Source organism: Arachis hypogaea, chromosome 15, assembly GCF_003086295.3.
Source record: "Arachis hypogaea cultivar Tifrunner chromosome 15, arahy.Tifrunner.gnm2.J5K5, whole genome shotgun sequence".
Taxonomy (NCBI): Eukaryota; Viridiplantae; Streptophyta; class Magnoliopsida; order Fabales; family Fabaceae; genus Arachis; species Arachis hypogaea.
In genome coordinates this window covers 9,059,754-9,076,757 of record NC_092050.1, presented here as the reverse complement: position 1 = coordinate 9,076,757, position 17,004 = coordinate 9,059,754, and the positions used below count along the sequence as shown (strand labels likewise).

The 17,004-nt window shown below is 34.0% G+C and overlaps 1 protein-coding gene across 3 annotated transcripts; it reads right to left on the bottom strand.

Moving 5' to 3' along the window:
- Nucleotides 1–13,403: 13,403 nt before the first annotated feature.
- Nucleotides 13,404–16,713, bottom strand: LOC112748742 (LOB domain-containing protein 10). Of its 3 annotated transcripts, none has more exons than XM_072218557.1 (3): nt 16,592–16,713; nt 14,864–16,084; nt 13,404–13,695 (listed from the first exon to the last, which is right to left on the bottom strand). In XM_072218557.1, the coding sequence occupies exon 2, from the start codon at nt 15,846–15,848 to the stop codon at nt 14,925–14,927; it is 924 nt and encodes a 307-aa protein (XP_072074658.1). In that variant the 5' UTR covers nt 15,849–16,084; nt 16,592–16,713; the 3' UTR covers nt 13,404–13,695; nt 14,864–14,924. The 3 variants fall into 3 exon arrangements, with proteins under 3 accessions (XP_072074658.1, XP_072074657.1, XP_072074659.1); XM_072218556.1 differs by having other exon boundaries at nt 16,369–16,695; XM_072218558.1 differs by lacking the exon at nt 13,404–13,695 and adding an exon at nt 14,299–14,630 and having other exon boundaries at nt 16,369–16,695.
- Between the last annotated feature and the right edge of the window lie 291 nt (nt 16,714–17,004).

Below are 17,004 nucleotides of genomic sequence, written 5' to 3'. Positions count from 1 at the left end.
AGTTGTTTTGTACTTTGATAAGTCTAGGAAATGAAACAAAAATCAAAAGAATAAAGGAGAAAGCCAAGGACACGCTTTGAAAGAAATGACACGCTTTAAAAGCTTAGGATACAATTTTTCAAATTCAAAAGTTAAACCTGAAAGCTTTGCCGTCCAATGTGGTGATCCTGGCATCCAACGGCATTCGTGCGTACGCACAATTATTCAAATAAGTGAAAACATGCATACGCATGCCTCCATGCGTACGCACAAGTGATGATTTCAGCAATGTCATGCGTACACATGACCCCCGTTTCATGTCTCATGCCAGTTTTGTGATGTCCCACGCTAAAGCAAAACAGAAGCATCATTTGGGCCATGAAATTGGAGCAATATTGCAGGCGTTCCATGTCCCTTACATGGCGTACCACGACAAGTAAACAGAGGCCAATTTGGGTAGTCTTTGAAAAGCAAATGTCATTAAACCTCAACTTCAATTTCCTCATTCATTACTCTACTCTCCAAACTTTCAAATGGATCAAGCCCAAAAAGCCAAATTCAATTTAATCTTGAATTTAATGTAATTTGAATTTCATTTGAATTTATAATTTAGATAGGTTATAAATTGAGGAAGAAGGGCACACTTTGGGGGATCTCACTCTCAATTCTCTTCGTCCATTATTCTCCTATTCTTACCTTTCACATTTTGTAAGCCATGAGTGGCTAATTTCCTTTTTCATTGGAGAAAAAGAGCTCTATTGAATTTAATGGATCAATTGTGATTTACTCTTCATCTTCAATTTATCTTCGTTCTTCATTCTAAGGATTCAAATCTATTGAGAGATAGTTTGAATCTCACTTAAATTCTCTGAAAACTTGAAAGAGGGATCATATAATTGAGCTTGAAGATCTTTCTCCCAACTCTTGTGAATTTGGATTTGGAATTGATATGTGACATGTAATCAACCCATAACTTGATTCATGAAATTGTGTGGCTCTAAATCAGAGACCAATCTTCATCTCTTCTCATGAGCAATTAGATCAAGATATTGGCAATTGATCAAGTTAAGAAAGATTGAATTATCAACATATTAGAATTTAATCACTTATGATTTGCCAAGAGATCAATGATTACATGATTGAAGTGGAGATGAAAAGCTATTTGATCCAGAGAATTCAATATATTTGCACCCAAATTATCTTCCCTTATTCTTTTATTCCATTTCTTTATTAATTGCTTTCAATTAATGCTCATTTACATTGCTTTCTTTACATTCTTGCAATTTACTTTTCCAATATTTACATTCTAGCGATTTAAATTCTCAATAATTTACATTTATACTCTTTATTTTCAAGTCATTTTTTACTTCCATTTACTTATTGCTTAAGGACCCGTTTAGAAAACTTCAAAAGTAACTTTTTTGAGCTTTTGACTTATGAAAAGTAGTAGTATTAATGTCTGGTGTAATTTTCAAAATCAAATTGCAGCTTTCTAAGAAGCTATTTAGGAGCTTATAGAGAAGTTAAAAAAAATTGACTTCTCTCATTATGCTACTACTTTTTATTATATTTCTATAAAATAAGTACTTTTAGAACTAAAAATCCAAACACAAAATAACTTATTTATAAGCTACTTTTAATATAGTCATTTATTGTTTAAGTTATTTTTTCAAAAGTAGCTTAGTTAAGTTGCTTACTCAAATTGGACCTAAGTCATTTACATTTCACGTTTCTATTATCAATTGTTCATCATCATACTGTGAATTGCTTGACTAGAATACTCAATCAATCATTGTTTGATTAATTCCTTAATCCTCGTGGGATCGACACTCACTCACCATGAGTTTATTACTTGGTACAACTCGGTGCACTTTCCGGTAGTTATGCAAAATTATAAAATCTCATATCAAGTTTTGACGCCATTGTTGGGGATTAACGGTACTTAATAAACTACCGGTTGATTGATTATCTAGATTAGGAACCTTTTCTTTCTTGTTTTAGTCATTTATTTGATTTTACTTTTTCGTTTCTTTAGACCTTTAATTGTTTGTGTTATTGCCTAACTTGGAATTTCTTTCAAATTCTCTTTTCTTTTATTATTTTCTTTGTGTACATGCGAGAAAATCAAGAAGAGGAACCTCTCCTCTTTGATTCTGAAATTGAAAGAACTCTCTGGAGGATAAGAAAAGAGGCAAGAAACAAAAAAGTGCTAGAAGAAGGTGAGGGAGTCTCAGACACAATTATGGCAGAACCTCACAACAACAATGAACCCAATAGTGCTCCACATGCTAGGAAGACATTAGGATCATATACTACTCCTGATCCGGGAAATTGTGGGAGTAGTATTTTGACTCCAAATGTCAATGCCAACAATTTTGAACTTAAGTCTTAATTTATCACTCTTATTCAACACAATTGTCAATTTGGAGGAAGCCCCTAGAGGACCCAAACCAACACATTTCAAGCTTCATCCGAATTTGTGATACGGTGAAAGCAAATGGAGTGTCAGCTAAAACATATAGACTCCTCTTGTTTCTATTCTCTCTTAGAGATAGAGCCGCACAATGGTTAGAGTCATACCCAAAAGAAAGCATTGTCACATGGGAAGACATAGTTAGCAAGTTTTTAACTAAGCTCTTTCCACTTCAAAGATTGATAAAATTGAGAACAGAGGTGCAAACTTTTAGGCAACTTGAAAGAGAATCTTTATATGAGACTTGGGAAAGATACAAAGAGATATTGAGGAGATGTCCACCAAGTATGTTTGTGGATTGGGTCCAACTACAAATCTTCTAAGATGGAATCACTCAAATCTTGAGAAATTCATTGGATAATTCATCAGGGGGATCATTATACATGAACACTCCTAGTGAAGCTTTGGAACTCATTGACATTGTTGCAAATAATCAATACCTCTACTCTTCAGAGAGGAATATAAACACAAAAGGAGGAGTGATGGAACTAGAAACTCTTGATGCTCTTGTGACCCAAAATAAAATTATGTCTCAACAACTCTCCACACTCACTAAACAAATGAGAGGAATGCAAGTATCTGCCATCAACACACAAAACTCATTGTATGACGTGAATGGAGAGAATCAATTTGGTAAAAATTTTGACTCATTCAATACTAATCAATCATAAGTAGAGCAAGTCAATTTTATGGAAAACTCCTCCAAGACACAACAAAATAATCCATACTCCAAAATATATAATCTTGGATGGAGGAACCATCCTAATTTTGGGTGAAAAAAATAACAAAACCAAAACCAAAGAAGCCACAATTTCAACCATGCAAACAATTCTTACTTCTAACCAAACACTCAAAACCACTTCCAAAATTCACAAAACACCCCTTTCAATTCTTCAGACAATTCTCACCAACCATAACCACAACCCACATAACCTTCTCAAGATTCCTAAAGACTCTCTAATATTGAACTTATCCTAGAAAAATTTATGGAAGAAACAAGGTCTAATTTCCAAAATCAAAATACTTCACTCAAAAAATTGGAAATATGACGAGCGGATAATTTATACCCTTTTTGGCATTGTTTTTACATAGTTTTTAGTATGTTTTAGTTACTTTTTATTATATTTTTATTAGTTTCAAAAATCACATTTCTGGACTTTACTATGAGTTTGTGTATTTTTCTGTGATTTCAGGTATTTTTTGGCTGAAATTGAGGGACCTGAGCAAAAATCTAATTCAGTGGCTGAAAAAGGACTGCAAATGTTGTTGAATTCTGACCCTGCTGCACTCGAAATAGATTTTCTAGAGTTACAGAAGCCCAATTGGCATGCTCTTAATTGCATTGGAAAGTAGACATCCTGGGCTTTCCAGCAATATTTAATAGTCTATACTTTGCTTGAGATTTGATGGCCCAAACTGGCGCCCAAAGCCAGCCTAAAACTTTCTGGCATAAAACGCCCAAACTGGCACCAGAATTGGAGTTAAACGCCCAAACTGGCACCAGAATTGGAGTTAAACGCCCAAACTGGCACTCAAGCTGGCGTTTAACTCCAGAAACAGCCTATGCACGTGTAAAGCTCAATGCTCAGCCCAAGCACACACCAAGTGGGCCCCAGAAGTGGATTTCTGCACTATCTGCACTTAGTTACTCATTTTCTGTAAACCTAAGTTACTAGTTTAGTATAAATAGCACTTTTTACTATTGTATTCATATCGCTAGACGTTTAGTCCTTAGACCTTTGGAATGGAGGCTGGCCTCACGGCCATGCCTAGACCTCTTTCACTTATGTATTTTCTATGGTGGAGTTTCTACACCCCATAGATTAAGGTGTGGAGCTTTGCTGTTCTTCATGAATTAATACAAGTACTATTATTTTTCTATTCAATTCATGCCTACTTCTTCTCCAAGATATACTCTCGTACTTAATTCAGTTAAGTCAAAATGAAGGGGTGACCCGTGACAATCACCCAATCTTTATTACTCGCTTAGCCAAGATCTGCGTGCCTGACAACCATAAAGCGGTCTACATGATGTTCAACGTAGTCATTGGACGACAGCTGGAGTATATTCTCTTGGATATCTAATACACAGACCGAGTCCGTAAGATAGTATCTTCGTGGTATAGGCTAGAATAATTGGCAGCATTCCTGGGATCCGGAAAGTCTAAACCTTGTCTGTGGTATTTCGAGTAGGATCTAGGAAGGGATGACTATGATGAGTTTCAAACCTACGAATATTGGGCGCAGTGACAGTGTGCAAAAGGATCAATAGATTCTATTTCGACGCTATTGGGAACCGACAGATGATTAGCCATGCGGTAGTTGTACCTGGTATTTTTCATCCGAAACGAGAAATCCGACAGTTGATTAGCCGTGCAGAAACCATAGAGGACCATTTTCACTGAGAGGATCCTACAGCTTGCCATGGAAGGAAGTAACGCATGGTTGGAAGAAGGTAATAGGAAAGCAGAGGTTCAGAAGCAACAAAGCATCTCCAGACGCTTATCTAAAATTCCCACCAATAAATTACATAAGTACCTTTATCTTATTTTATATTTTATTTATCTTTTAATTATTAAAACCCCATAACCAATTGAATTCGCCTGACTGAGATTTACAAGGATGATCATAGCTTGCTTCAAGCTGACAATCTCCGTGGGATCGACCCTTACTCACGTAAGGTTTATTACTTGGACGACCCAGTGCACTTGCTGGTTAGTTGTGCAGAGATGTGAAAAGTGTGAATCACGATTTTCGCGCACCAAAATACAAATTGGCCAAATTACTCAACAATTAGAAAAATCCACTAACACTTTTTCAAGTGACACTGAGGTCAATCTAAGGGAGGAATGCAATCATGTTGAGAAGTGGGAGAGTTGTGGAGAAAGAAGTCACTAATTATGAAGTGCATAATGAAAAAGCTTCAAAAGAGGAATTGAGGAGCAAAAGCAAGAACAAGAAGCCTCCACACAAAGTAACACCGCAATGAAGAAAGAAGCAATAGAAGCGGACAAACCAAAAATTCCATATCCTCCAAGATTCAAGGGAGATATTAAAGAGAAGCAATACTCCAAATTTCTAGAGGTATTCAAGATACTCCACATCAATATTCCTTTTATAGAAGCACTTGAACAAATGCCAATGTATGCCAAGTTTACGAAGGAATTATTATCAAAGAAGAGATCCTTGAAAGGAGGACAAACTATGGTCATGACTAAGGAGTGTAGTGCCATAATAAAAAAGGACTTGCCAAAGAAGAAGGATTCAGGGAGCTTCCAAATCCTCTGTACCATTGGAAACATATTGAAAGAGTATTATATGACCTTGGTGCAAGCATCAACTTAATGCCTCTCTCTGTGATGAAGAAACTCCAAATCTATGAATTAAAACTAACAAAAATTACTCTTCAATTGGCTGACAGATCAATGAATCAAGCACATGGGGTTGTGGAAAATGTTTTGGTGAAAGTGAAAAAACTCTTCCTCCCAACTGAATTTGTCATCCTTGATACAGAGGAAGACTACAACACTCACCATTATTTTGTGGAGGCCCTTTTTGGCTACTGACAGAACTTTGATTGATGTTAAAAAGGGAGAATTGATACTAATAGTGCATGATGAATACTTGGTGTTCCATGTTTTCAAAACCATGCATGAGTCCAATCATGAGGAGAATTGTATGAAGATTAACTCCAAGAATCTAAATTTGAAGGAGGCACCCAATGAATCACTTCAAAAGCTACTACTCCCATGCTTGAAAGAGAGCAAAGAAGTAGGAGTGAAACAACAAGCTGAAAGGATCATTGGAGCCAAAGAGAATTACAACCAAAGCCTTCATTTGTGACAACCAACAAGATTCCTCCTGACATTGAGCTTAGGATTGGCATTGAGTGTGAACCACCACCAGCAAAAGGGGAAGAAAATACTCTAAACAAAGTATCCAGAGGGTGAAAAAATAAAAAAATTCCTACTGAAAACTTTTCACCAGAAAATAAGATGATGCTAGTTTACCAACCAAGGGAGCCTTCTTTACATTTTTCTGGACATTACACAATCAACAAGATTCTTTTTCTTGAGCATGTTGAGATCATCAAAAAAGACACTCGAATGAAGTTCACAGTGAGAGGAGGAGAAATTGAGGCACTGTGATCATCATCCACCATAACAAGAATCAACCATCAAACTAGTGATATTAAAAAAGTGCTTGTTGGGAGACAACCCAACCATAGTATCTTTTGATTTTGTTGTTAATTCTTAGTTTTTATTAATCTTCTGTTTTTACTGTTAAAGGATGCATGCATAAAGAAAATTAGTATTTAGGAACCAAGGTTTTTAACCAAATGAGAGGCTAAGTTGAGGTGTTCCTCAACCATGCAATAAGAAAAATAAGTTGATGTTTGAGTGGATGAGCAATGCATTTCATGAAAAATGGTTTGGTGAAAGAATTTTGTCTTTTGGGTTCAAGCAGGAAACAAATTTGGTATTGGAGCATGCATGCAATGTAACAATGCAGTGTTAGAATGACATTCATATATATATTAACGGTGAGTTCTTTGGTGGCATGGTTTTGGATGGCTAAGAATACCTATATGTTGACTGGCAAATAACTTTGCAACATATGGCATGTATGTCAATCCGTAGAACAGTGTACTAAAGGAAGAGTGTGGTAAACCACAAACATTAATTGCATGTCATGCATGCAATGTAACAGTGCAGTGTTAATTTTTTAATTCTCATGGAATCTACACTCACTCATAGTGAGTTTATTCACCTACTACACCTGCATCTTCTGTCTCCGGGGCTGTTGATCTTCATGGAGTCATACAAATGTTATCGGGACAAGAAAGGCAGAATCTGGTGTCAGTTCCGGACGTTGCCATACCAGCGCCTAATTTATCTGGTACATGTGATGTGAAGTTGTGAACTACTTTTTATTCAATCTTGATAGAACTTTATTTCATTGGTCTTATTCTTGTAATTCAGGGGAGCAGAATGAACTATCTTTGTTGGAAAATTTGCATCCATTGACTCCTCAAATAGCAGAGGATGTTGAAGACACGCAGGCAGTTGAATGCATGACAGTCAACGGAACTCATGCATCAGGTGTCGTCTATGAAAGGTTACTTCATTCTCTTCCTCCTCTCACCTTTCTTCCTCTCTGTTCTGTTTTTTTTTTTTTTTCCCTCTTGTCCGTGTCTTCCGAAACAATACTGTCCAACTTAAACTGGATGAAGTAAGCATAATCGATTTTCAGTATATTCTCTGCATCTCAGCTCAACTTCATCAATGAGTAAGACTTATTGTGAACATGATTGTGATGTTGACTTCCTATTTCATTATCTGTTTTCCTCTTCTGTTGCTTCCCTAGGTTGACTTCCGATTCGGATTAGAACACATACGTTGTTCTTTTAGAGAAGCCAAGTGAAGAAACGTTTATAACTTTGTAAGGTCATTGCATTGGATAGTAATGATTAGAACTGTGCCTTTCTAGCTGTTTATAGCGCTATGCCTTTGGGCGATCAATTTCCCAACGTACATAGTTTTTACTATCTTAATTTCCTTCATTTTACCCGTTTATTTGTGTCTTGGGGGTTTTACTCACATGTATCCCACTATCCCTCTATCAAGGTAACCATGGTGGATTATTTGAGATCTTGCTATGACACACCGTTGCAAAATTGTTTAACACCGATTATATTGCACTTGATTTGTGTTGTCTTTTAATATATGTGTCGTAATAGTAGTGGCAGTAGTAGTACTTTTGATTTCGCTCTTTCATAATTCATACTACTCAGCTCGGAATTTATGTAAATTGTCATCATGTCACTGGTGTGTGGTTCAAGTATTACATTGTTATAAAGATTCTATTCCCATGGAAATTAAAGATACCCAAGAGGAAGGTGGAAATTGAAATGATGGTATTTTAAAATTCTTAGGAATTATTTATAATTCCTCAAACCACACACACCCTTAGGGTGTGTAAAGTTTAAGTATTACATTGTTATAAAGATTTCATTTCCATGGGAATTAAAGATATCCAAAGGGAAAGTAGGAATTGAAATAATGGTATTTTGATTCTCTGGAATCAAACTTGCTTAGGAATAATTTTTTAAACTTTGAACCAAACATGAGAATATGATATTCCCATCTTAAAATTCTTAGGAATTATTTATAATTCCTCCAACCATACAAACCCTTAGTGTAATAGACCAGGAAAAATACGAGAACACTTGACAAAAATATACGAGTAATACTAGGGAGATCGATAATAACACAAAGTTATTTTATTTAACTTAACATCTATAATTATATATTTATTATATATAAAATTACCTATTTATTTCACCGATAATTAATAAATACAAAATAAAGAAACAAATATATTAAAAGAAGTAAAAAAAAAAAAGTAAATTATAGCTTCTTATGTTCAAATAATAGCTCCCAAATATTTTCCCTTTCCGAATATATTTAAAAGTACAGTTGAGATGAATCATATCTTACAAGTTACAACGTACGTACTCAGCAAATAATTTTCAAATTCAGCAAGTAAAGTGATTTTCACTTGCAATGAGGGGCCAAGAACTTTTACTCCTTTTGTAAGCACTCATTTATGAAGTCAAGGGGAACCCATTCACTTCATTTGTGAAGGTAAACGTACAATGCACATTGTCTAAAGTTTGGTTAAACATTGCAAGTGTGACCAATCATACTAATCAAATCAAACTTCCTAATTTAATATACTAAGTTTATTCACATAAATCAATTGTGGAATAATATTTTGGAACAATCATACTCCCTAATTTAATATACCAAGAAGTTTAACAAATATTTTTTGCATACATTATCTTTGGAATAGCATGCATTCCAATTTAAATTCTATTTTAAGCCATCGGTGAGTATGCTTTAAATCAGAATCCTAAAATAAGGACTCTAAACCAGCAAAAAGCTCAAGTATTTCTGCCAGCCTATTTGTGACAAAGAAGCGAAAGAAGTGATGTTCATTTTCTATTTGTTGGTTTCCTCGCCTTCGATATTTATGTATGGTTCATGGATGAATATATAAATTAACCTAAAAATATACTGTTGATGTCAGAACTGAGATAGCAGACGAAGCTATATATTTAGTATTTACAACCTCCACCAGTCCACCTTGTCGTATAGAATATGTAACTCATTATTTTATGTGAAAAAATATTATGTAAAGTTGTAAACATCTATATTAAAATATTAATTCTCATTTTACACTCTTGAATTTTAATATTTAAATTTTTTTTTACCTATGAGTAATATACTAATATTAGATATTTAACTGATATTTATTTTCATGTACTATTAAAAGAGTAAAATATTAAAACTGATTATATAAGGTTTAAAACTAACTTGTAAGTTGTAACCATAAAAAATATCTTGCGTTTGACAAATATGACCAATTGTTAACTAGACAATGATGCCATTAGTTAGTGATTCTATGTGTATTGCTAGTAATTAAGGTTGTGTTTAGAAGGAAGAGACTAAGATTTAGAGAGATAAAGACAGAGACTAAATTAAATTTTTATATTGTGTTTGGTATAAAATATATTGGATTGAGTTATGTCTCAATATTATGTTTAGTTTAAGATAAATATAGAAATTGAGGGGTAGATTTAGAATTTGAAAAGTTAAATGAAAATTTTTTAAAAGAAATATTATTAAAGTTTCAGTTTCTGTCTCAAAAAATTTCAATCTCACGAGTCTTCAATTTTTAGAGGTATTGAAGGGACTGAAAATTTGTATTTTAAAATTGAAACTTTAGTTAATGTTTCTGGCCACTAAACACAGTATTAAATTTTAGTCTCTCAATCTCTGAAAATAAGTGCTACCTAAGTGACAGTATAAAGTGAAAAAATAGAATAAAAAAATAAAAAATAAAAAATAAAAATTATTACAAGAGAAAACGCTAGAAATTCTAAAATACGATCTAACTTTGTCACAAAGTTCAATTCATAATAGTCTTTCATCATCTTCTACAACTAAAAAATCTTACTTTGTTGATCAATCACTATAGTTGCACTGATTCTCAACACGCCTTTCTCTACGTAGAGACCTACTTCGGAACCCTCATCTCCCTTTCTATAAATCTAGATTCGACTGCTAAAGAGTGCAGCGGCCGGAAGTCAGGTTCAGATAATATTGGAAGCATAGCAACGCTTTTTCAATCCTTCTTGGGATTTATCGTTCTTCTGTGGTTCTTTAATTTTTTTTTCTTTATTTGTTGAAAAGTGATATGTTAAATTGTTAATAAAGTAATTGAGAAGTAAATGATGTGAAAGTAAACGAATTTTCAATTAATAAGATTTGATTTGTAAATTTTATGAATTGTTGTTATGCTCTTGCTAGAAGGGATGGATTTGTGAAGAAGGATTTGAGTTTTGGAGGAAAAAGATAAAACTAGTCAATTTTTATTTATTTATTTTTTATTTTATTTTTTATTTTACGATGCCAATAATGACTAAATAGTACATGTAGGTTCATTAATTAACTAATAGTATTATTGTCCAGTTAACAATTGATCATATTTGTCAAGCAAAAAATATCGTTAGTGGTTACATGTTAGTTTTAAATTTTATATGACTAATTTTGTCATTGTCATAATCTTTTATGATTAATTTTAGTATTTTATTCATGAATATAATTTTAATATATTATTAATATAAAATAATTTTATATATATTCAATTAAGTAATACTTTATTAATAAAAATAACTAAATTTATATTAACGGGTGAATGATTATAAAAAGACAAATGATTTTGCTAGATAGACAATGATTTTTGTAAACAATATGAATAATAGGCTCTAAAATTTTTAACCTAATAAAATAAAAAAAATGCTCCACTCCAAATTACCTTCTAAACCTTAATATTAGAATAACTATCTGCACACTTAGTGAATTGAACATCCAATTATTGTTAACTGTGTATGAGTAAATCGAATTGAAAGAAATAACCATCTAATTAAAAATAATGAACATAATCATTTATATATCTATTGAATTGAATATCCGACATATCTATTATTCACATTATTTAGTATTCTCATTGTACCTATATTTTTTCAAAAAGAATTTATGATTAAATAATTACGATCAAATATTTTATCTACATTAAAATTAAATTATATGAAAATATATAAATATAGATATAGTACATGACACCAACTCATCTAGCGCACCGAAGTTAAAGATTCCCTAATAATCTCCCAATGTGGGGTTATGTTGGCTCTATGATACGAGGAATTCATTATGCGTGTTTTTTTTTTCCTTCACTTCAATAATCCAAATTCCATTCTTCCCTCCTATCTCTGACTCTTGAATAAGACAATAATACATAATGGATACAAATACAAACAACATAACATAATTTAGATGCTGTACCACACTACCATTTATATTATTTTGTTTCCTTCCATCTATGCATTCCCTTCCAGTTATATTATATTGACTAGAAGGACTTCTACTTTTCCTTTTTCTTCGTTTTTCTATCTTTATACAATGTTTAATTACGTTGCGAAGGATCACTATTCTAAATTGAAGCGATTTAATAACTCATTTTGTGCGTATTTTATATTTAGTACAACGTTATATTTAGAATATAATTTAAAGTTAAGATTTATATTAAGGTAGTCAGGTAGAACAATATGCTACCGATTAATTTTTGTACTCCTCCTTGTGTGAAGACGCTTATTATGGTCAACGTTCTAAAATATTATGGTCACAAAAAATGTACAAATCACGTGGGAAAAAAATTATTATACACGGCTTGAAAGCATATTTCTTTGAAGTGTTTATGCCCCCATTTTTTTTTCCCCTCGAAAAAGGTTCCCAGCGACTAACGAAAATATATAGTTGTCAAATATTTATTGTCCAAGTCGGCAATCATATTATGGCAGTGGTTTTTTAGGGTACTGGCGTAAAAATTATATATTTATTAAAATTCGCTTGATTTGGAGTATTTAAAAAGTTCATAGATGCATTAGTCTTGGTCTATATTAAGAAATGTCATGAAAGCACATGCACTATGTGAAAAACTAAAAAACTAGACCTTTTTCCGCTTGAGATTCATGACTTCATTAGATTAGACTAAAATTGATAAGTCAAAATTATAAAGATTTAATTTTAATGGATGGTAAGTTCATATGCATAATAATTTACTCATGGATTATCCCGTCATATGATGTTACACGTGCATGTTATAATTAAGGGTCAACAATTTAGATGGTATAATTATTTTTAGTTAGTTTGGTTCCTAAAATATTTTACTATTAACCTATTATGCATAATGCATGCAAAATATTCTAAATTTTGCGTAACATAATGCCGAATAAAAACTAATCCATTATATATAGATTTGTTTAGAATTGTTAAATTTTATGGCTATTTACACGACGACGACAATTAAAATGTGAATATATATATTAAGTAATTTGATCAAATATATTAAATTATTTAATAGTGGTTAATTATTATTTTTACATAAAAATATTTTCGTTGAATAGTCATTTATTTGTTGGGTACGTGGTTTTAATCTAATTCCACCGCAGAAAATTAATTTGTTTAGCCTTAAAACCTAAAGAATAATTAACATGGAATGTTTCAGGCGGATAAAAGATTAATGTTCTGGTTCTAAATATAATTTTTAACATTCAAATATAGAACCTAGCTAGTTACAAATATATTGTGTCTCCCGTATAAATAAGGCAACCAGAACCAACAAAACTGCCTTTTATGCAGTTTTTTTTCCTACAAAATTAAAAGTGAGACTTGAATTTGAAACCTCTAAATAAAAATGGAAAGACTATGCCATTTGAATTATAATTTGTTGGCTACTATCCAATAATTCACCGATATAATTATCATCAGTTTTTTACATCTAAATTACTAAGATGATATAGAGTGTTTAACAAATAAGGCGGAGCTAATAATAAAGTCTTTAAAAGCCTCCTCAATTCTGATTTACAATTTTGTTCTTAACAAAAATAAATAGACAAAATCAAGGCTACTACTTTAAATTAAAGAAGAAGCTCGATTATCTTACTTTTTTTAATTATGTCTACATTTATAGTCTCCTTCACATCCAGGACAAAGCACGCAGGACAATTGAATCTTAAACGTATGCTCTACACACTCTCTTTTCAATCCGATTTTATGGGGATAAAGAGGAACAAAGAAAGATTTTAAGTGTGTTATGCTTAAAATGTTATAGTCGACCTGCAAATAAAAAGAAAGCAATATAAATAACCAATGAAATGTTAAATAGAGATGCATGTTTGTAAAGTCTTTACACCAAATAATGAAATAACCAATTCATGGCACCTAAATATATTCCATATTCATTATTGGCTAACTTATCTTTATTGATCGTGACACAACATGAACTACTTATTAGACATTAAAAGTCCATGGCAAATCAACATTAAACTCTTTTTTAAAAAAAATCATGGTAATGAAAGGCCTCAAGAAACATGAAAAGGGTATGGTGTGATCACTATTTGAGGATGCGACAAAAAGCAGAAGACTTAACTTGTCGAACCCCGCAAATGGAAATCTGTATTATTTTACACCAACTTAAAAAAAAAAACAATAAAACAAAAAATTGGCTGTCATGTCGATTTCTCCAAATTCCCTTTTCAGACGATAGAAAGCTTAAAGTCTCTTTCATTAGGTAAACATGAACGATCACAAGGAGGCTAATGTTTTTTATTTATTTTGAAAAAAAAAAAAAGAAGGCTAGAATGGCAAATCTATTGCAAAAGCCAAGGCATTGAATTGATAGATTGCCGAATTTCAGTGACACCGCTACAGTTACGTTACTTGACTTCAGAGCATAATATATATGGTCTTCTTTTTTTTTTAATTAAAAAATAAAACACATGGACATGTAGAACATTGTTTTGTTACCCCAGCAAGCATGAGACTTCTCCTTCACAGAAAACAAATAAATAAATATGCTTTAATTTGCTGGCAACCCCAAAGCGGCAATTAACTGCTCATGTTCTCATAATTGATGAACAGAAGCCTTTATCTCCTCTCATTTTGAAAAGACCATTCCCCTGAACCTACCCTTTTGCTTACTACCATCAACACTCACATTTGTTCCTTTCTGCTCCCACCAAACTAGACTTGACCCCGCACATCTTTAAAACCTTATAGCAAACAAATACTTACGATCACATACACACACAAAATAATAGCATGGAAATCATTCGCAAATAAATGCACATCATCATCCGCTGTTTAACTTTAACCAAGGAATAATAATCTATGAAGGCTTAATTACTTTTTCATTACTTCATGATTATAGGGATAGATTGTGAATGTGCGATGAGTACACCAACAACTATTATTAATGGACTCAAAAAAATGTTGAAGAACATACCTAATCTGAAAATTGTTGAAGCAAAAAAGGAGGAAGGCGTAAGATGTGTCAAAATTGGGAATCAACAAGATGGACCGACACTCCTACACTCCTCGCTTTCCGAAGGTTGCTGGTGGTGGTGGCCGGGAATATGCTGTGACTGTGCTTGCTGTTGAGCCTGCTTCTGCTGCGGTGGGAGAAGTAGCTGCGCCTGAAGAGGAAGATGGTGAGCATGGCTTTCCCCTTGCTGCATATGGTATGGATTGTCAAAAGACCCCAAAGCCAACGAAGGAGACAACTGATCACCAGAACCGCCACCACTTCCACCGCCACTAACCTGGCTGTACCCACCACCACCGGAAGAAACCGAACCCATATCAAACCCTCCACCATTAAACCTCAGAAACTCTTGCTGTTGATGATGCTGATCATACCCTCTGAACATATCTTGTTGATCCCTCACCACCACCGCAGCAGCCAGCTGCTGAGCCTCCAAGATCTGCTGTTGCGGAGTCGGAGGGGCAGTCTGAGCGTCGCGAATCATCAACTGTCCGCCATGAGCAATAGCTGGCGGAGCAGCCATGGCGCTGTTGTAAGGGAACATCTGCGAGGCAAAGGAATGGTGATGCTGGAGAATGGCGGTGGTTGGGACACCCTGCAGTGCCTGAGGGCCAATGTAGGTGGCGAGCTCCTTCTTGGCGTTGGTGAGCTCCACCTGGATCTGCCGGAGCCGGTGCTGCAGCACCGATATGAGACCCACGCAACCGTAGACGGGGTCTCTTAAACGCGCCTCAGCCTCGTACGCCAACGACTTCACGGCGTCGTCTCTCTGCGCGGCGTTGAGTTCGTTCAGCAGCTTGGCGACGTTGCTGGCGCCGAAAACCTTGTGCACGTATGCGAACCTCTGCGGGTTGTCCGGCGGGAAATACGGCGCGAAAACGCACTCCTGCGTGCACTTCCTCCGCAAGAACTTGCACGCTGCGCAAGGTGAATTCGACGACGACATTTTCTTCTCCGATCTCTCTCTCTCTCTCCCCTCTATAAACCCTCGCTCAACAAACAAACCTCTTTTCTATTTCTCTTTCTCTCTCTTCCGTTAATTAAACCATCAAATGATGAATGGTGTTAAATTAATCTCCAAAGAAGGATTTACCGTCGTTGCTTTCTCTTTTTCTCTTTCTGTAAATGAGCGATCTGACTATCTAGCTTTCACGGCCTCTCTGGTACCATGTTTTCGATTTTCTACAAACAAACAAAGCAGAGAGGTCAAACGGTGACAATAATTAATTAATTAATAATTATTAATTGTTGTGAATAAATAACGAGCATGGAAATTGGGAAATCAGGATTCGACGAAACTTCATCTATAGATTTATCGATCAACGATTTAAAATTACAATTTTAAATAATTAGGGATTTTAAAAAAATGACAAGTGATTAACCGACACAAGATATCGGTGAAAAAGACGAACTGCGCAACACAGTGAAAATTAAAACAAAAAGAAGAAGAAGAAGAAAAGTTGCACCAGTGGATCTGGATTGAGTTAGGTTGCGTGGAGATGAAGGATGAGAGAAATGGAGAAAGGAAATTGGGTGTGCAGTGTAGAGATCTATGAGTGGCTCACGCCTTGATCGAAATTCGTGAGATTTTCATTTAAGCAAACCAAAATAAACCTAACTCGCATATAACATACTAATGCTAATATATTCACATTATGCAGAGAGAGAGAGAGAGAGAGGCTAGCATACTGTGTGATGTGTGAATGGTAGCGCAGGGATAGGTACATAGAATGTGTGCGCGTTGAGGTTTAGGGATAAGAGAACAGAGCTAAAACCCGCAAACCAAAACAACCAAGTACTCATATATCTCTATATATATATATAGAGAGAGAGAGAGAGAGGGTGAACTGCACTCCTCCATGCTCCCACTACTCTCTTCTTCCTCAATTAAATTATATGTTTAAGAAAAATTATGATTCACATTTTAGCTTATTTTTTTTCATGCTTTGTATAATCTGCAATTCAATTATATTCTTGAATAATAAATATGTTTAGTTTAGTTTACTACATATTTTTTTAAATAAATGTTATTTTAATAACCGTATATTAAGTTAAAATGATTGGTAAAAGAAAATTAAGAGTAATATATAAGGTACATGTAT

Bases quoted from the DNA above. Each gene is read 5' to 3' on its own strand.
- LOC112748742 (XM_072218557.1), bottom strand. From the start codon at position 15,848: ATGTCGTCGTCGAATTCACCTTGCGCAGCGTGCAAGTTCTTGCGGAGG.